This window comes from Syngnathoides biaculeatus, chromosome 2, assembly GCF_019802595.1.
Source record: "Syngnathoides biaculeatus isolate LvHL_M chromosome 2, ASM1980259v1, whole genome shotgun sequence".
NCBI classification, from domain to species: Eukaryota; Metazoa; Chordata; class Actinopteri; order Syngnathiformes; family Syngnathidae; genus Syngnathoides; species Syngnathoides biaculeatus.
The window spans coordinates 44,191,821-44,211,355 of NC_084641.1; the positions used below are offsets into that span (position 1 = coordinate 44,191,821).

The following is a 19,535-nucleotide window of genomic DNA, read 5'->3' on the forward strand; positions in this document are numbered from 1 at the left end:
GTTGGTTTGAAAATGATTTAAAGCAGTTAGTGAATCACAACCTTCAGGATTTCGCCCCACAACCTAAAGTAGTCTTTGAGTGTACAGATTTGCAAGTCACTTTTATTGACGTCGCCCATTCCGACCACTGACGTGATCCAAACCCCCCCCCCGCGCCCGGAACCTATCCTCTGCTCTGCTGGAAAAACTCCCTCACACATGGTTTTGGGATTCCCAGTGGATTTTCCTGAAATCAAATTATTTGTATGCAATTCCTTTGTAGCGGTAAGATCAAATGATCTTAAAATGATTGTTGGGGCTCTCTTTGGGGTTTACACTCCAAGTACAGACACATTTTCTCGGTGGCACTGCTCGGTCCCTGTCGATCGCGAGTGAATGGAGTTTCTCTTACGTTACGTTGGGGTCGGGTTATCTTGTGTTGCAATTTGGCCTCTGTGATCTGTCTTTCCTTCAGCAAGTGTCAACTTGTGTAGCAACAACAACGGAGATTGTTCCCAGTTGTGTCTCCCCACCTCACCGACCAGTAGGGCTTGCATGTGCACTGCCGGTTACAGCCTCAAGACAGGCCAGCAGTCCTGCGAAGGTAACAACTCATCGTAAAGACCTTTTTGGTAGGAGGCTTGTATGTCTCCAGAGCCAACTAAATACGGTGTCTCCCGCTCTCTGTGCAGGTATGGGCTCTTTCCTACTTTATTCGGTCCATGAGGGAATCAGAGGAATTCCGCTTGATCCCGCCGACAAATCTGACGCCTTGGTGCCAGTGTCCGGTACCTCTCTGGCTGTCGGCATCGACTTCCACGCCGGTGAGTGAAACTAGCGACGGGCAACGGTACCGAGACGGACATGAAATTACTGACACTGTATGAATCTCCCATTCAAGCGTTGTCTGCTCACGTACTGGCACTTTTCAGAGAATGACACAATCTACTGGGTCGACATGGGCCTGAGCACCATCAGCAGGGCTAAGAGAGATCAAACGTGGAGGGAAGACGTGATTACCAATGGCATCGCCAGGGTGGAGGGCATTACTGTTGACTGGATTGCAGGTCTGGCCACGGCACAACCTCGTGTACATATCGCGTCGTTTGGCAAACCGAGATCAGGCCTACTTTTTCTTCCAGCAGTTGACTAAAATGCTGCACCCCATTAGGTAGGCTTTTAAATGGGACTATGAGAAGTCAAATAATGACCCTTTCCGTCTTAGTCCTCTCTTATAGTTTGGTGCTGAATAGATTTTAGACGAGGCCTACTCATCTAGCGTTCAAATTCGAGTGGCAGTGAAAAGCCGTGAGCTCAAGAGTTTCCCTTAACATTTTGAACGCTGAAACATTTGGGTTTCATTCTATTCATAGGCACGGTGGCTTATTTTTTATTTTTTTCCCCCCAGAAATACGTATGTATTATTTATCTTGAACAAAATAAGGTACATTGACAAACTGCTCCATTAGGAAACATTTACTGGACCGACCAGGGCTTTGACGTGATTGAGGTGGCCAGGCTGAACGGCTCTTTCCGCTATGTGGTTATTTCCCAGGGTCTGGATAAGCCCAGAGCCATCACGGTTCACCCAGTGAAAGGGTAAGACTAGAAGGAAATCGCTCCGAGCTGTTTTATGTCGAGCCTGAGCGAGTACATCAATAACCCTCCGTCTGATATTTTCTAAAGGTATCTGTTCTGGACAGAATGGGGTCAGTACCCTCGAATTGAGCGCTCTCGACTGGATGGTTCTGAGAGGTCGGTCCTGGTCAACGTGAGCATCAGTTGGCCGAATGGAATCTCCATTGACTATACGGTAGGGAGCGATGTCCAATTCACCCGTTCATCGTTTGTCATGAAGTCTGTCCCGTTTGTGCTTCTTGACACAATCTCTTCATGGGACCTACTGGTGTAGGAGGGCCTGTTGTACTGGTGCGATGCCAGGACAGACAAGATTGAGCGCATAAACCTGGAGACTGGAGAGAATAGAGAACTGGTGCTGGCCAACAACAACATGGACATGTTTGCCGTTTCTGTTTTTGATGAATACATCTACTGGAGTGACAGGTTAGCCTGTAGAATTCAACGGCGAACAGAGGGATTCTTTGTGTTGATGGTTTATCATATTAATGACTATCATTTGCTTTTGCACAGGACTCATGCAAATGGCTCCATTAAAAGAGGCAGTAAAGATAACGCTACAGATGCCGTCCAACTGCGGACTGGGATTGGTGTACAATTAAAAGATATCAAAGTGTTTAACAGGGCCAGGCAGCAAGGTAGGAAAACGTCTCCTAAAAAGTTCTGTTGGCTGAATTTGAGTTTGAACCTAAATTACACCCTAACCCTTTCAGGAGAACCTAATTTGAACTATTTTCATTTTCATTTTCATCTTGGAATACACCTATTTCACGTTTCTTTCACGTATCTTTAGCGCCACTTGGTGGTCTCTAACTCGGAGCAGAATGGCGAGATTCACATGAGGTGTATATGAATCGACCGATCATACATCCGATTTATATGCCTTACTGTAACCCTTCTTTCCTGTAATCCTGCTCAAAGCTTCACAGTGTTCATCAATTTATTAGGTGTCGTATTAGTCTCGTAATGTCAAAATGAGAACAGGGTGATAAGGAGCACCGTTTGAATACCAATTGTCATTTAACCAAGAAATGTATTGATTGACTGATGGATCAAAAACGTTTTTGTGCATTTAGCATGAGAAAACAGCAAAATTCATGTTGGGACACTCAAATGTTTGCATAATATCAAATTAGGTTCACCTTTATGGTACATTTTAGGCTTATCGTAACATCCTCCCTAAAAGCCCAGTCGCATTGTAACATTTATTTGACTGTCTTGGGCTTTTACGCTCTCCTTGTGAGCACGGTGATCTGCTAAGAGTTGGTCCCTTTAACTATCAAATACAAGAAGAGACTGATTAAAATGCAGCAAATGATGAAACGGTCGACTTTGCTCATTTTTTTTTTTTTTTTTTTTGACCAGGCACCAACATCTGCAAGCATAATAACGGCGACTGTGAACAGCTTTGTCTTTACCGTGGCAACGGTCAGCACACCTGCGCCTGTGCTCACGGCACGCTCGCCGAGGACAACCGCAGCTGCCGCGATTACGACGGCTACCTCCTCTACTCGGAGCGCACCATTCTGAAGAGCATCCACCTGTCGGACGAGACCAACTTGAACGCGCCCATAAAGCCGTTCGAAGACCCAGACCACATGAAGAATGTCATCGCCCTGAGCTTTGACTACCATGGAGGCGGTGGGAAGGGAGCCAACCGCATCTTCTTCAGCGACATTCACTTTGGCAACATCGAGCAGATCAATGACGATGGCACCGACCGGAAGATTGTGGTGGATAGTACGTATCAAGTCATCAGACACAAAACACCTCTCGGAGTGCTAGTTACAAAGTACTTGCTGCAATGTTAGGTGCGCTTCCAGAACAGAACATGACCTCATAGAAGAGCTACTCTGCATAAGAGATGTGCTTCTCAAGGTGTTTATGACAGCAAAGAAGGACATGCAGTCCCTGCTTTCACACCACTAATCATGGCTAGATTTTAATTTAATTTAACAACTCCACGACATAATCTTGTTGTTGGTGTTTCCCAATCCAAAGTAGGAATAAAGGCTGAAATCACCACACAATTCTTGGATGACATCAGTTGACTGTGACAGTGTACCACACGCTTCATTTCATGATGCACTCTGCTCATAAACTTCCAAAGAAAAGTTGCACAGGGTTTACCCGTTTGATAGTCTTGTCAAGATCACAAGTTTGAAGACATTGTCAAAGGGGTAGCCAGTTATTTGGATTCTCTTCATTAGGGACTTCCTTCAAAAGCAACTTTAGAGTGTTTCAAGTTGAATTACTTGTTGTCCATTCTAAAGAGCACATTTCTTTTCCTTGTCCCAACCATCAATTTTCAATCCCGCATGCCCTCATTAGCTTTGTATTAGAGTCCATCCCAGTTGACTTCGGCTGAGAGACAGGGTGCAACATAGACTAGTCACCAGGAAGATGCTGGGCACATATGGACAAACGAGTATTCATCCTCTCATTCAGATCTGGACAATTTAGTGCCTTCCATTAACCCAGGGTTTTCAAACTTTTTTTTTGGGGGGGGGGGCGTGCCCCCATTTTGGAGATGAACTTTTTCCACCCCACCCCCCCAGCTTGCTTGAAAGTGTCCCCGATCGGGGGCAGAGGGTGCCAACGCTGCAAACTGGAATGGACGAGGTGAAACAATCAGCGTCTTCCAGTCTGAAAACCGCTGAATTAACCCAACGTGCGTGGTTTTGAAAAAAGGCAAGAAGCGAGAGTACCTGTCGAAAATCACACAAGCATGGTGAAGTGAATATTTTGGAAGAGTCATTTTACGCATCAGAGCTTGTGTCCAGTTGAACACTGTGGACCACGTCCTCACCCCGCATCACGTGAGGTCAACCAGCCGTGGAGTTTTTGCAGAAGGTCAGACGTTCTCGACCCATCTCCAGCTTCAGAACTTCCGAGACCTACCTCCATACAACGTGGGGTTTACCGAGGATGCCAGCAATCTGGCCAAAATGGCAACAGTACTATACCCCTTTGAGCCTTGAATGGTTCCTCCGACAAAGGAGAACATGAGAGCATAGGACGGCAGCCAGAGGAGAGTGAAGACCAGGACCAAAAGGGCTGAAGTGCGAGTAACTTGGCTCTGGTAGCGCTCCCGCTGAGGGGCATTTCCAGACAGTCGTGCGTGTTGAAGAAAGCAGTCGATCTTTGCATACATCAGCACAATTATTACCAGGGGGAGGGGGAGGGCGAAGCCGAAGCAGAAGAGGCTGATGCTGTAGACGAGCTGGCTGAAGTTGGAAAGGAAAGCAAAACAGTGTACAGTCCTGGAAGTTGTCACCGTGCGAAAGGCAACCTGTGGCGCTGCTGAGGCAGGAATCCACAGAAGTGCCACTGTCACCTTGACGCGGCAGTCCATTCTCAAGCGGTGCGCCCAGCTGGGGTGCACTCGCCTGAGGTTGAGGTAACTAGTCACAGGCAGCGCTGCCAAAGTAAATACGGACGCCGACAAGCAGGCCGCGGTGAGGAAACTGACGCCTTTGCACGTGAAGTTCCTGAAAGGCCAGAATCCCAACGTGATGGTCGTGGTGTGGAAGGGCAGAGAAACGAACAAGGGCGAATCAGTCGCGCTTAGCGCCAGCACGAGTGTGTCGGTACAATGTGGGGGGTGGGGCGCTCTCCGCTTCCGACCAGTTAGGGTGGTGATGACCAGGAGTCGTCCCACCGAGCCAGTCACCAGGATTAGGCCGTCCAGAATGGGCACCAGGACCTAAATCGAAGCCTCCTCTTTCCTGCTCATTGCTGTTGACATGCTGCCCTGACATTGCCACGTGTTTTCCAATTCAAGTTAAGCATCAGAGTGGGATGTTCACACAGCATGTGGGGAATCGGAGCAATGAGACCACTTCAACAAGACGACTCACCCTCTCGTGAAGATAGCAATTAGTAAAGCGCAGCTCATGCTCACACCGGTCATCTCCAGTTTAGTTAGAAGATATAAAAGCATGACCTTAAAGAGCAGTCCTTGGAGGGCAACAGTATTCCACGTTTCTGTTGATTTCCTGTCACCAGGCAATAATGGTTGAATTCATTCAGCTGGTTGGCGCACAGTCCTTCTACTTTAAATGCATCCAATTGTGATGCCACGTGCTCACAGTGTCAGGATGCGGCGTCTCCACTTAGAAGCTCCATACGAGCTTGTAGACTCTGCTGTAAAAAGGAGCGGTGGTCCAAAATCTGCCCATCATTGCAGACCTAATCAATAATGACTGTGTAATGTAACAAACGCTTGGGAGGTTTGTACTGCACGATCCCTATGCTTGCTCGGAGCGGTACCTGTACTCTTCTTCAAGCAGGTGTCTCCCACCGTTTGCACAGGGGCAGGGTTGCTTTAAGAACCCCCTCGCGTAACATTGCCTACAAGTGACTTTCCGAGTTTTTCGATCGTTGACGCAACATGGGACTCATCGGTAGAATTATCCTTCATTGAGATTAGGCTCGATTGGCTTTGAGTGTTGGTCTTTTCAGGCCCGTGTCGAGCGGTCATAGAAGTCATCAATTGTACGACTCAGAACAAATAGATGGACGTATTGGGGGCGGTAGGACATCACGGTAGAATGGATCATCGTATTTTGTGCACCACCTTTTTCAAAATACACTTTGCCGTCTTCTGGAAGAGAACAGCTGCAGTGGTTGGCCTCCCCCAAGGCTCACTTTTCAAGCTGTTCTGGGACAGTTCCCTTTGCAACCACGAATGGAGGGATCCACGGGGAGTTGTACTTGTATGAGCAGGCAGTCAGCCATCAAGGATCAGGACAACACACGTGCTTTGAAGATCACGCCGAGAACTCCCGCACACAAGCTCGTTGCTGGATCATTTCCTCATTTTCGTCAAAGTATGGCTTTTTCATGAAGGCGTTTGGGGGCAAAAAATGAGATGCTACTCTTGATTGTCATATTTGTATTTTTCGTTTAAAACAAGACCATTGATGAACTGTTTTTGCCTCTTTGGTAACAGAAGGTTTCAAGGGTCATGCAGCAGCTTGACAAAAGTAAAGGACAAAATACATCAACTGTGATACATACTGGGCGGCATGGTGGAGCAGCTGTAAAGCGTTGTTGGCCTCACAGTTCTGAGGACCGGTGTTTGAATCTCGGGCCCGTCTGTGTGGAGTTGGCTTGTTTTCCCCGTGCCTGCGAGGCTTTTCTCCAGGCACTCCGGTTTTCTCCCACATCCCAAAAACATGCAACATTCATCGGACACTCTAAACTGCCCCATCGTTGCGATTGCGAGTGCGACTCTTGTACGTTTCCGTGTGGCCTGCGATTGGCTGACAACCGGTCCAGGGTGTGCCCCTCCCCCTGGGAGAGGCTCAAGCACTCTCGTGACCCTCGTAAGGATAAGCAGCGCAGAAAATGGATCGATGGTTCGTACGTACGTACAGTGTTCGGCTTTGACAAAACAGACAAAATTCAAGTCATTCAATGGTGAGAAGAAAACTCCACTAAACGGGCTGCATTGGGACGCTTACAGGTTCACAGGTTGAAAAGCCCGGCCATAGATGACTGGAATGTGTCAAAGTAAATCCATAGTCATCCACCCACCACCCTCCTTTACAAATTTGCATCCTTTTTTTGTACAAGCATACTAATGAAGATGAAAGCCCACGTGTCTTAGCAAAAGAAAATGGGGGGGATTTTTCATTGACACGTCTTGATTCTGCTTTGTACTGACTGGCTGGACCGCAACACAAGAACCGCTTCCTCCCTTTTCATCCGCAGATGTTGGTTCAGCCGAGGGCCTGGCGTACCACCACGGTTGGGACACGCTCTATTGGACCAGTTTCACGACCTCTACCATCACTCGGCATACCGTGGACCAGAGCCGCTCTGTGGCCTATAACCGCAACACTGTGGTCACCATGTCTGGGGAAGACCACCCCAGAGCTTTTGTGTTGGATGAGTGCCAGGAGTGAGTCATGAATATGGAGTTAAGGCCAGGCTGGGCCCACTTCCAGCTGCTTTTTGCTTCACTTTCAATCAATGCAACATTTCAATCCACTCAGCCGTAAGGCTCGCTGCCGATTTTAATTTATCAGTCCCGCGTTTTTTCGTTTGTTTCTCACCACAGTCTCATGTTCTGGACAAACTGGAACGAGCAGACTCCCACCATCATGAGGGCTTCCCTGAACGGGGCCAACGTGCTGGCGATCATCAGCACTGATATCAAAACTCCCAACGGCCTCGCTATAGACCACCGAGCAGAGAAGCTCTACTTCTCGGACGCCACACTGGATAAGATCGAACGCTGCGAGTACGACGGCAGTAGCCGATATGTAAGGATGCGGAAGGAAAGGAGACGGTTAGTTCTTTGGAATGACCCCTAACCCTGTTCTCCTTTGTAGGTCTTGTTGAAAAATGAGCCTGTGCATCCGTTTGGCCTGGCCGTGTACGGTGACTACATCTTCTGGACGGATTGGGTGAGGAGGGCCGTCCTGAGAGCTGACAAGTATACTGGGGGAGACATGAAAGTGCTCCGAGCTGACATCCCTCAACAGCCGATGGGAATTGTTGCAGTGGCCAATGACACCAACAGCTGTGAGTTCAGTCACTTATTCTGTCATGTGCTCTTCACGGTTCCATTCTTTTGGATGGTTTTTTTTGTTCCGCCGAGAGCTATGTAATAGAATTCTCCCGACAAGATAACGCCAGCCCCCCGTGTCACTCGTCCTTCAGGTGAGTTTTCTCCTTGTCGCACAAACAACGGAGGCTGCCAAGACCTGTGTCTTGCCACTTCTGATGGGAGGGTTAACTGCAGTTGCCGTGGAGACAGACAACTTCTGGATGACAACACCTGCTCTTGTAAGGAGGAGCAAACACTGTAATGGGTTTCAAACGCAAATGGGGCTCAAATGATCAAAAGTCAATGAATGTACTTGTACTTCACAAGCATTGAACATATCCTGCGGGAGTGTGGATGACTTTGAGTGTGGAAACGGGGATTGCATCAAGTACAGCCTGACCTGTGACGGCATGACCCACTGCAAGGACAAGTCTGATGAGAAGCAATCCTACTGCGGTAAGAACTGAGCAATTCCTGCAACTGGAACAGCAGGGACTTTCTGGGGAGGACGTTTGGTGCAAAGGTGTGTCAATTTCATATCAAAAAAGACAAAAGAGGTTTTTGACAGTTGCTTCTGTTGGATCAGCTTCGTCCGTATATTAAGACCCCTCTCATCCGATTGGCTGCCTCTGTGTGGGAGACAGAGTTGCAAGAGACATCCCCGACAGACGTGTACAGCACTTCTGCGGAGATCTTTGCCCGCCGTGTATATAAGCCAGAGGGATTCGAATGACCAGATTATACAGCCCTCTGAGCAGAAAAGTATCCGGAACTCATGAAAGCGTGGACGGTTTCAATTCATATTTCACACGAGAGGATATTTTTCAGCTCACTGATGGTGTTGTGGTACCCACGGCTGACTCGTGCGAGGAGCGTTGGATCAATTCAATCCACTCAGTGACGGTGTCTGCGTTCCCTGCGACCGCCTGGGGACCAGTTCAGGGTGTAGTCCGCTTGGAGGCTGGGATAGGCTCCGGCACTCCCGCAACCTTTGTGGAGATAAGCGCTTGTGACAATGGAGAATATTATTTTCTGAATTCCAGTAAAACTAGCTTTGGCGAAATACCTTTCGAACTTGGATTTGACCATCATTGCCCAAATGATCCTACTCTTCTGCACTCGTGCCGCTTTAAACCGACGGAATAGTTTGTTTGATATTCAAACAAATTCCATTTCAGATGTATCCATACGGCTTTATTATAGATTGCGAGAGAAAGAGACTTTTAATTCTAACATCCGGCTTTGTTGCAGCCAATCGAATTTGTAAAAAAGGCTACAGACGTTGCATGAACGGTCGCTGCATCGGTCACCAGTTCTGGTGCGACGGCACAGACGACTGTGGTGACCACTCCGATGAAATGCCTTGCAACAGTAAGCCATTCGTTTCCGTTCCGTCGCTGTGTGTTATTGTGTGAACCTGTGACATTTGCATGCATGTCTAATCTGCCCACATTTCAGTACACCAACTGCAGATGAAAGGTTATTTGTAGTAACATTATGCTCATCACAATGATTTTTAACCGTGTACTTGTAGTGACCCTGTGCAAAGTAGGTGAGTTCCAGTGCAGAGATGGCAGCTGTATCTCCAACTTAAGTCGCTGCGACCAGGTCGTCAACTGCGAAGATGCCAGCGATGAAATGAATTGCCGTAAGGCTGCTTTAAAAAGATGCTAGGGATTGAACGAAGATTTGTCGGAAGTGGCGTTCTGTAACGATCTTTTGTTTGTTCTTAGAACCTACCGACTGCTCCCGTTTCTTCCGCTTGGGAGTGAAAGGGGCTTCCTTCCAGAGTTGTGAGAAAACCACCCTGTGTTTTCTGTCCTCATGGGTATGTGACGGCAACAATGACTGCGGGGACTTCTCGGATGAGCGCAACTGCCCCGGTGCGCAGCTTTGCTAGCTTTTATTCCATCACAGTCGGCGTAAGTGCACCAAAGCCAAGGTCTGCTTTCATTATCTGCTCTTCCAGACAAACGCAAGGCCAACTGTCCAGGAAACTTCTTTGCTTGTCCCAGTGGCCGCTGCATCCCAATGAGCTGGACTTGCGATAAGGAAAATGACTGTGAGAATGGAGCTGATGAGACACACTGCGGTCAGTCTGATGTTGAGTCAAAGTGTACTAGAACATCGAGCATGCGTTCCAATTCTACCTAAAAAAAACAAAAGCAAAAAACAAACTAGTAATGCATGCAGTATGTTGTAAATGTTCAAAACATTTGTAACTGAGCGACATCATTTTCGGAACACCTTAAACTTCATGGAGCGCTGTTGTACAAATGGTATTTTCAACAGCAATAATTCCATTTTCTTCACGTTCCCGTTTATTTTCTCTGTGTGGGCCCCTATTGCCGATGGCAAATAGTGTTAGGTTTAAACCCAACCGCTGGATGAATTGTACAAATGAAGGGACAAGAGAGGTCTTCAATTTGGCGCGAGAGGAGAAACGGGTTTGACTGACCAGCTGCAAGGCCAACACCCGCTCTGAGTCAGTCTTACCAAGTGTGCCCTTTCTCCAAACAAAGGGCCACAAGATCAAAAAAACAAATGGAGGAGCAGATGACATTACCAACCCAAGGACAAATACTCAGATAAACATAACAATGGTGAATGCCAGTACAGAGACCAATACTAAGGAGACATAATGCTGAATGCCAATGCCATGAAGAGACATTTATAACAAGGGTGTTGATGGGCGGTGTTGGTCCTCAGGGCGTCGCTGGGTTATACCTCGGGTCACACAGCTGCTCGGAAGGAGAATGATTCGGGCAAGGATGATATAAACAAAATCATAAATCTAACAAGGAGAACCGCTGTTGTCCTTTGCAGACAGATTTTGTCCATCTATTCATTTTGAATGCGGAAACCACCGCTGCATTTCCAACCATTGGGTGTGCGACGGCGCTGATGACTGTGGTGATGGATCAGATGAGGATGAGAAATGCAGTAAGCCGTGCACTCAATCGCAAGCAGCTCTTGAGCCGTTTCACTGAATGTGACGTTGACCTCTGGAATTTTGGCGCTATTGTGGCTAACTTAATGGAAACGTCTCATACGTAAGCATAAATACAAACGTGCTTTTGTCAGAAGCAGAAGTCTTTGCAAAATACAATTGCAAATATTTCATCCAGTATATTTGGACTGTTTGATGTACAGGATATGTGGACTCGAGTCTCGTGTTCCACAAATTCCACTTAATTCCCCATAACTTTGAGTCTAAAATTGAGTGATTATGTGGTGGCATTCACTTTTTCCTGTAAACCCAGAATCCAAAACCTGCAGTCCTGAGGCCTTCCAGTGTCCCGGCTCTCATACGTGCGTGCCGCAACGCTGGAAATGTGACGGAGACAAGGACTGTCCGGACGGAGCTGACGAGAGCGTCACGGCGGGCTGCTGTGAGTTGCACGTGTGCGTCATAAAGACAGCAACCAATTCGTCTTGGTTATTTTCAATGAAATTCTCTGAAACCTTCCAAAGAAGTATTTCTTTCCACTTCCAGTGTACACCAACAACACGTGCGATGACAATGAGTTCATGTGCCAGAATCGACAGTGTATTCCCAAGCACTTTGTGTGCGATCATGACTTTGACTGTGCCGATGGTTCAGATGAGTCTCCGGAATGTGGTGAGTGGATCACGTCTATGTAGAGAAACCTCATGCCGAATTCATGACCCACCGAGGGTGGAATAAATGAAGTCGTTGAAGTTGTTTTTTTTTTTGTCCTTCTGCAGAATATCCACCGTGCGGTCCTGATGAATTCCGCTGCGCCAACGGCCGCTGCCTCAATCAGATGAAATGGGAGTGTGATGGCGAATTTGACTGTCAAGATCACTCTGACGAAGCTCCCAAGAACCTGCGCTGCACTGATTCAGGTTTTCTACCAGTCTACTGTGCAACGGGAATTGACAATAGTGTACTGTGCACGGGATGGCTCTTGAAGCGCTGTGTTTGCATCGGGAACGTCAAGAATGCTTTCAGAATCGGAATCGGAATCGGCTTTAATGGCCATTTAATGGTATGCAACAACACGCAAGGAATTTGTCTGTGCCGCCCAGGAACTATTCCCTATTCGAGTCGCAGATGGACAGCGTGCAGTCTCTTCCTTCTGCCGGTTGCCTTTCTCCGCTGAGCTTCACATTCAGCGCTTTAGTGACACAGTGATACATTTCACGATTGATCGTTTTCAAAATATGCCTCCCGTCTCAGGGATTGTTTTGCCCATTTACAACAAGGAGTTCAGTTTGCAACACGGCACGTTTTTATGTCCACTGAAAAGCAAAATCTCGTCTTGACTAAAAGAGCAAGGTTTTAACAATTCACCTTGTGAATGAGGCGACAGAGAAGAGTCTTTTTCCATCTTGTATGATGCCACCTTGTTCACATATATCTTATGTATACACATACACGCGTGTTCACTACCGCAGCTGTAAATTTACGCTGGATCGGTTTAGCATTCAAAACTGAATGTGGGCAATTGTCACATTGCATGTACAGTCACCCAACATTTTTACTTCCACTTCGATTATCGTCAACAATCTTGCACGATCACGCATTTCTCAATTCATTGGGACGACAAATGCACACCTCTGCCACAGTGTCCCTCCTTTTTGTGCACGACTTAATGCAGCGCTTACCATTCCAATTGGTATTTCCATTTCAGAGGGGACGTGTAACGATTCGGCTTTCAAGTGCCGCAATGGAAATTGCTTGAATGAGACTCTGCTGTGTGACCGCAATGACGACTGCGGCGACGGCTCCGACGAACTCAACTGCTTCATTAACGAGTGTCTAAACGGTAAATTGAGTGGCTGCTCACAACTCTGCGATGACCTCAAGATTGGCTACAAGGTAAGCTGTCTCAGTGGTTTTTCTTCTTTTACTTAGTATCCTGCAACTGCGGAGTAAATCCAAGCAAAACAGACTGTCCAAGTCCATACATACTTGTAGCCATCCATTTTCTTAGCCACTTATCCTCACAAGGGTCGCGTCGCAGCCTATCCCAGCTGTCAATGGGCAGGAGGCGGTGCACACCCCGAACTGGTCAACATGCTAATCGCAGGGCACATCGACATAAACACTCGCACTCACAATCACACCGACGGGGCAATTGAGAGTGTCCAATTAATGTTGCATTTTTTTGGGGATATGGGAAGAAACCGCAGTGCCCACCCGGAGAAAACCCACGCAGGCACGGGGAGAACATGTACACTCCAAACAGGTGGGTGCAGGATTGAAGTGTGAGGCCAACGCTCGAGATACTAATATATAATACTACATTAAGGACGGCATATAGTGGTACCTCGGCTTTTGAGTTTTTGTAATAGGAGCTGTTCAAATTGTTTTTTTTCTGGAACCCAAAATTTGAGTTATGCGGGTTCTAAGTTAGAACACTAGAGAGTGCGAGTGTCGAAAACATGTGTAACAAATTTCAATTGGTGTTTTTGTTGGGCTGGAACTGTTTATTTGATTTCTTTACGAAGCAAATAGAATTTGTAGGTCGAGGATTGAGGCACCAATGTTTTCCTAATAGGTGCACTCCTTTTGCTGGCAAGTGGGGCCCAGTGGTTGGGATCTGATGGATTTGAGGCATGTGCTTGCATAAGACCATAACTTGTTTTGGCTCTCTTTCCTGAAAGTAGGAGGCTGGAAAAGAACAGCTTGAACTATGCATGAACTTTCATGTTTTTAGTAGCGAGGCTGCTCTCAGAGCTTCTTTGGAAAATCAGAAGGGATGCCTGCACCCCAACCATGGAGCGGCTCGAGTCATCATGTAAATTTGGCGTTTACACAAGGACGAGGCTAGTCACGTGAACCGTGTTGATTGTGGTGACCTTATCGTATCTACTTGGCAACCAAAGTGACTGTGCGTGTATTTCATAGCGTAGACGGCTAACTTTGACCTGCAAGGGGCTTATATTACATTTGGTATTTCCCAGGATCCCAGGGATCCTTCGAAACGATTTTTTTAATCGTGTCCAAAAAAACAACATTGTACAAGCAGATACAAAATGCATTATGTAAAAAAGAGTAATTGTATGTAAATGTATTGAATAGTATTTTTTTTTAATGCGCTTTTATTTCTCTTATATTCGATGGCCTTGCACTTTCTGGTAAGCATGTGTTTGAGATAAAGTAAGTTGTTTTGAGAATATGAGTACCCCTAAAGGTCAAGTGTTATCCCTATAAACATTCCAAACTAGATAGTGAAATGAAAACTCATTACATATATGAGCGGAGAGCGCGTCATCCATGCGCAAAGTTGCGGAAGTGTCATTCGACGACTTCCAAGTGGTCGCCGTATTGGCTGCATCTCCTGTCCGTGACGTCACCCCGGACATTCGCCATTGAAAACACGCCGTGACCCTACTGTGGGAGACGAACACGCCCCTTCTGACACGGAAGCCCTTTTCGAAGAAGAGAACATCACACGACCGAGTGACGTTACCGGGGCAATATTACCCGATTGTTTCCAGCCACATTCGCATGATATCACGATCACGGCGCCGCGATGAGCCACCCCGGGCGACAAGGCCGAGACGGCCGCCGGCCTCGTCAAGCGGGGTGGCTCATTTTGGCTTATCACGGCGCCGAGCCGGGCCGCTTCACGGCAGCCTTCGCGGGCGAGCCCAATGCGGAAGCCGTCCGATGCGCACATCGACACATTTAGCACCCCTGTCATACGTACACGGATCTTTTGACACATTATGAGAAACGGATTACGCGGTCCGCCCCAAACTATTATTTTTTTTTAGTAGCTGTATACACACCTACCTGTCATTCGGAACCCGCGAAGCTCTCGTCCTTTGCACCCGTGCAATCCATTTCTCACCACGAATGGGTCTCTTGTAAACTTATGAAGGGTAAATCCATCCTCCCGGGGTTTCAAACAATGTCCAACAATGCAACGAGCCGACATTTTGGCTAACCCGAAGGAACAACGAGATACCTTCCCGGAGGTAAAACTAATAGAAACAAACGAGTCCACTTGAGGGCGGTCCTGCCGTGTACGTCACTTCCTGCTTGTTCTCAAACAAATCCCTCGAGAGTATTTTCATGGCAGGATTTACAAAAGGCTGCGTACGTTTTGTGGGTCCACGTCGGCTGCTGTTTTTTTCACTAAAAATCATGCATTTCATGACAGTAGACCTTTAGGCCCAATATAATTCTTACCCCCCGCCAATTTTTTTCTTTTCTTTGTTTAATAAGCCTCGTCTATGTGTAAATGGATTCAAAAGGAAGTTGCAAAAGTGAAAGTGAGAAAGAATCTCTTATGAAAAGATGGCAATTTTCAAAATATTCTGCTAATTTTCTTTTTCTCCATTTGATTTGTTTCCCGAGAACTGCATGCACAGTCTATTTTGGAACACTGGAATCTACTCTCCCTTACCACTGCTCCGATGGTCATGTTCACACAACAGCTGAATTTGTGTGCAAATGTTTCCGCTCCAAACGCCAGTTAAAATGTTGTGATAAGCAAGTAAGGCCCCTCTCTGCTTTTGGCAACTGTTTATCTATGTACTGTGATGCTTTGACTTATTTGAGATAAGGGAAGAGCTTGGCTTGGCTTGGCTTGGCTTGGCTTGGCTTGGCTTGGCTTATTTGATTTGATTTTGTTGTCTTGAGTTGCGAATAAAGATTTGACTTGGGTGAAGTACTCACACAAAGACAATTGGCCACTTTTTGCCTTTCATAACAAAGCACAAGCGACAGTCTTAAACCTTCAAGATTATCCAGTAAGGTTTGATGTCTGTTCAGAGTGGATTTGTCCCGATTTTGGCATGCAAAACGGGTCAGGAAGCAACCTCCACACTACCACCCTACCAGAACTGAAATAACCATACATACCATAAATTTACGTGGGTTCCCCTGCATTGCGTGGGTTTTTTCCCGGCTCTCCGCTTTCCTCCCACATCCCAAAAACATGCATTAATTGGAGACTCTAAATTGCTCTCAGGTGCTATTGTGAGTGCGACTGTTGTCTGTCTCCATGTGGCCTGCGATGGGCTGGAGACCAATTTGGGGTGTACCATGCCACCTTCCCGTTGGCAGCTGGGTTGTGAGGATAAGCGGCTAAGAAAATGGATGGATTGGATCCCCAGACTGCAAGAAGATTTTTCCATACCAAGTAGTTTTTTGATGACAACTCCATTTTACAAGGCCGGAAGTGTTTCTTTTTCAAGGTGAGATTTCGATTTCGGCATTTGAATGGAATCTTTGTGTGTGGTGTTTCTGCGTTATCGGAGCAGACACACACACACACACACACACACACACACACAATCAAAATCATCTTTATTTTGCTAAATATGTCAAGAATAAGCAAGGAATCGGTCTCGGTAGTTGGAGCCACTCTAAGTATGTCAGAAACCGAGAATACATTTGAGACAAAGACATTGCGAGAACAGTCACTGAGCAATAAAAGGTTGCTGGTGGTCGAGCAATGATGGTACAAAATGCTTTTGTTGTTGTTTTTTTGAATTATTTGACAGGTCATAATTATAATAAAATAATACCCGCCTATTTGAGGTTGTGTCACGGGGACAGTAGTTTTAGCAGGGACACCCAGCCTTCCCATTCCTCAGCCACTTCAACCAAGTCTTCCGGGGGGGATCCTGAGCCAAAAGACATAATCCCTCCAGTGTGCCCTTCTCTTCACCGGATTCTCAAAGGCATGTGACCACAAGTCCGATGACACGACCACAAAGTCAATCATCGAACAGCAACCTAGGGTGTCCTGTGCAGGTGTGGGTACCCTTATGCTTGAACATGCAGTTAGTTATGGACATTCCGTGATGAGCACAGAAGTCTGATAACAGAACACCTCTCGGGCTCTGATAAAAGGGCCCTTCCGGGTCTCACTGTCATTGCCCACGTGAGCATTGAAGTCCTTCAGTAGAATGATTAAGTCCCCAGCGGTAGCGCTCTCTACCACCAACTCTATGGATTCCAAAAAGGGCAAGTTCTCTGAACTGCTGTTTGATCCGTAGGCTCAAATAATAGTCTGGACTCATCCCGCCCACTTGTAGGCAGAAGGAGGGCAGCCTCTTGGCCACCGGGGTAAAGCCCAATGTACAGGCGCCGAGGTCAGGGTCAATAAGTATCCCCACCCCCCGCTTGACGCCTCTCGCTATGGGCAACTTCAGAGTGGAACCAACGCCTCTCACAAGGACTGCTACCAGAGTCCAAGCAGTGTGTGAAGGCGAGTCCGACACTATCTTGTCAGAACCTCTCGACCTCATACACCAGCTCGAGCACCTTCCCTGCCAGAGAGGTAATGTTCCACATCCTCAGCGCCAATTTCTGAAGCCGGGGATCAGATTGGCAAGGTCCCTGCCTTGGGCCACTGCCTTAAGCCACCACCTGGCTCATACCTCACCCTACCCCGATAGCCCCTTCCACAGGTGGTGATCCCGTGGAAAGGGTAACCCTTTCGGGCTGTTCCCGGCTGGTCCCCATGGGTGCAGGCCCAGCCACCAACCCCTTGCTTTTAAGCCCATCTCCAGATCTGGCTCCAGAAGGGGGGCCTGGTGACCCGTGTCCAGGCAAGGGAAATCTCGATCCATTTCGGTTTTTCATCATAGGAGTCCCAAGGCCATTCTTTGTCTGGTCCCTCGCTTCGAACCTGTTTGTCATAGGTGACCCAAGCAGGGACGTAAAGCCACTGACAACCTCGCTCCTAGGACGATTGGAGCACACAAACCCCTCCACCACAATAACGTGACAGCTTTCTGGAGAGGAAATACAATAATGAAAAAAAGTACGTCTAAGTGAGCTGTTTAAGAAGTTAATTGCAAAAGAGAAGAAGCTGTTGGAACGTCTGCTAGTTAACTTTTCATAGCTCCGGAGAGCCTACCTGAGGGAAGGAGCTGGAAGAGCTGGTGACCAGGATATGGAGGGTCCAAAAGCATTTTCGATGCTCTTGTCTTAGTTCTGGTAGCATGCAAGTCTTCGAGGGTGTGTCACGACTATCTTTTCAGCAGTTTTGATTGTCTGTTCCAGTTGGTGTTGGTCCTTTTTTCCCCCCTTTCTTTTTCAATAAGCAGCGCCAAAGCAGACTGTGATACAGTACGACCAAAACTGGTACATACTATTTGTTATCATTACATGTGGGATCTGTCAAAGATAAAAAAAAAAAAAACAACAAGATTTCAGTCTTTAAGTCTGTGTGTTTGTGTGTACCAAGCCTTACGAGGGCTCAGCAAACTTCAGAGTGTACAATTCTTCAAAAAGGAAAAAAGGGACTTTGCGGTTCATTACCACACGCAGTTGAAGTTTATTCTGTAACTTCACGTAGAATAGCAAAAACTAGAATCAATGATGCTGTTGTTATGAATCGTCAAACAACAAACAGTATCAACGCATGCCGACAGACGATCTAAACATAATCAGAGCCATGTACAGTATATTCTTAATCCTCTGCCCAAAAAAAAAAAAAAAAAAAAATATATATATATATATATATATATATATTGCATTTAATTGTGATGGTCTTCTGTCTTTATGGTCATTGATACCTGTAGTACAGTATGTCTTCGTCTGATGTTCCAGCCTGGTGACAAAGGCATCCACACCAGGAGGAGCAGAAAGCCCATTTAACTATCATGATGCTCAAACTCTTCAAGTCTTTGCATTCTGTTGAACTTTATTACTAGTGTACAATACTGGAGAGTACTAGTTTAGAAATGATGGGGGGTGGGGGCTGGAACTAATGAGATGAGATTTCCATTTATTTCAATCAGAAGGACAATATGATATATGCATGTTTTGAGTTATGACCATGATTCCGGAACAAACCCATTTACCTCATAGTTGAAATCATCGCTGTATATTTTGCAATGAAATCACTGGCCTCCATTAAATATGCGATAAATGACGTAAAATGAAAATTTCAAAAGAAAGTGGGGGGGGGGGGTCAGAAGCAAAATGAAGTAAAGGTGTGTATGAGGCTTCAGATGTTTGTTCCTAAAAAGATGCTTACGTCGCTTGTGCACTTGGCGCATTCAGTGCAGGTGCCATCCCGGTTTCCGGCTGAAGCGGGACGGGAAGACGTGTGTGGACAGGGACGAGTGCACCACCACTTACCCTTGTACTCAGCGCTGTATCAACACACACGGCAGCTTCCACTGTCTGTGCGTGGATGGCTTTCAAGTCAGCCCCAATGATCCCACCATCTGCAAATCCACATCAGGTACTGCACTCAATTGTTGGGTTGCTTATAGACCCATCCATCCATTGTCTGAGCTGCTTATCCTCACAAGGTTCACAGGAGTGCCAGAGCCTACCCCAGCTCTCATTGGGCAGAAGGCGGGATACACCCTGAACCAGCCAATCGCAGTGCTCTTAGTCCATTAAATCTTAAAT

The 19,535-nt window shown here is 46.8% G+C and overlaps 1 protein-coding gene across 1 annotated transcript in view; it reads left to right on the plus strand.

The window, feature by feature from the left end:
* Positions 1 to 19,535, plus strand: part of LOC133493687 (low-density lipoprotein receptor-related protein 1-like) — a 104,983-nt gene that overhangs the window by 55,454 nt on the left and 29,994 nt on the right. The window contains exons 34-56 of the mRNA XM_061807347.1: positions 455 to 583; positions 672 to 803; positions 912 to 1,046; positions 1,449 to 1,578; positions 1,666 to 1,792; positions 1,892 to 2,043; positions 2,131 to 2,255; positions 2,983 to 3,357; positions 7,336 to 7,525; positions 7,685 to 7,889; positions 7,959 to 8,151; positions 8,290 to 8,415; positions 8,504 to 8,632; positions 9,428 to 9,547; positions 9,711 to 9,824; positions 9,910 to 10,059; positions 10,146 to 10,268; positions 11,003 to 11,119; positions 11,440 to 11,568; positions 11,673 to 11,798; positions 11,906 to 12,046; positions 12,835 to 13,022; positions 19,179 to 19,362. Coding sequence (XP_061663331.1) covers positions 455 to 583; positions 672 to 803; positions 912 to 1,046; positions 1,449 to 1,578; positions 1,666 to 1,792; positions 1,892 to 2,043; positions 2,131 to 2,255; positions 2,983 to 3,357; positions 7,336 to 7,525; positions 7,685 to 7,889; positions 7,959 to 8,151; positions 8,290 to 8,415; positions 8,504 to 8,632; positions 9,428 to 9,547; positions 9,711 to 9,824; positions 9,910 to 10,059; positions 10,146 to 10,268; positions 11,003 to 11,119; positions 11,440 to 11,568; positions 11,673 to 11,798; positions 11,906 to 12,046; positions 12,835 to 13,022; positions 19,179 to 19,362 — 3,540 coding nt within the window. The remainder of the gene's footprint in view (positions 1 to 454; positions 584 to 671; positions 804 to 911; positions 1,047 to 1,448; positions 1,579 to 1,665; positions 1,793 to 1,891; positions 2,044 to 2,130; positions 2,256 to 2,982; positions 3,358 to 7,335; positions 7,526 to 7,684; positions 7,890 to 7,958; positions 8,152 to 8,289; positions 8,416 to 8,503; positions 8,633 to 9,427; positions 9,548 to 9,710; positions 9,825 to 9,909; positions 10,060 to 10,145; positions 10,269 to 11,002; positions 11,120 to 11,439; positions 11,569 to 11,672; positions 11,799 to 11,905; positions 12,047 to 12,834; positions 13,023 to 19,178; positions 19,363 to 19,535) is intronic.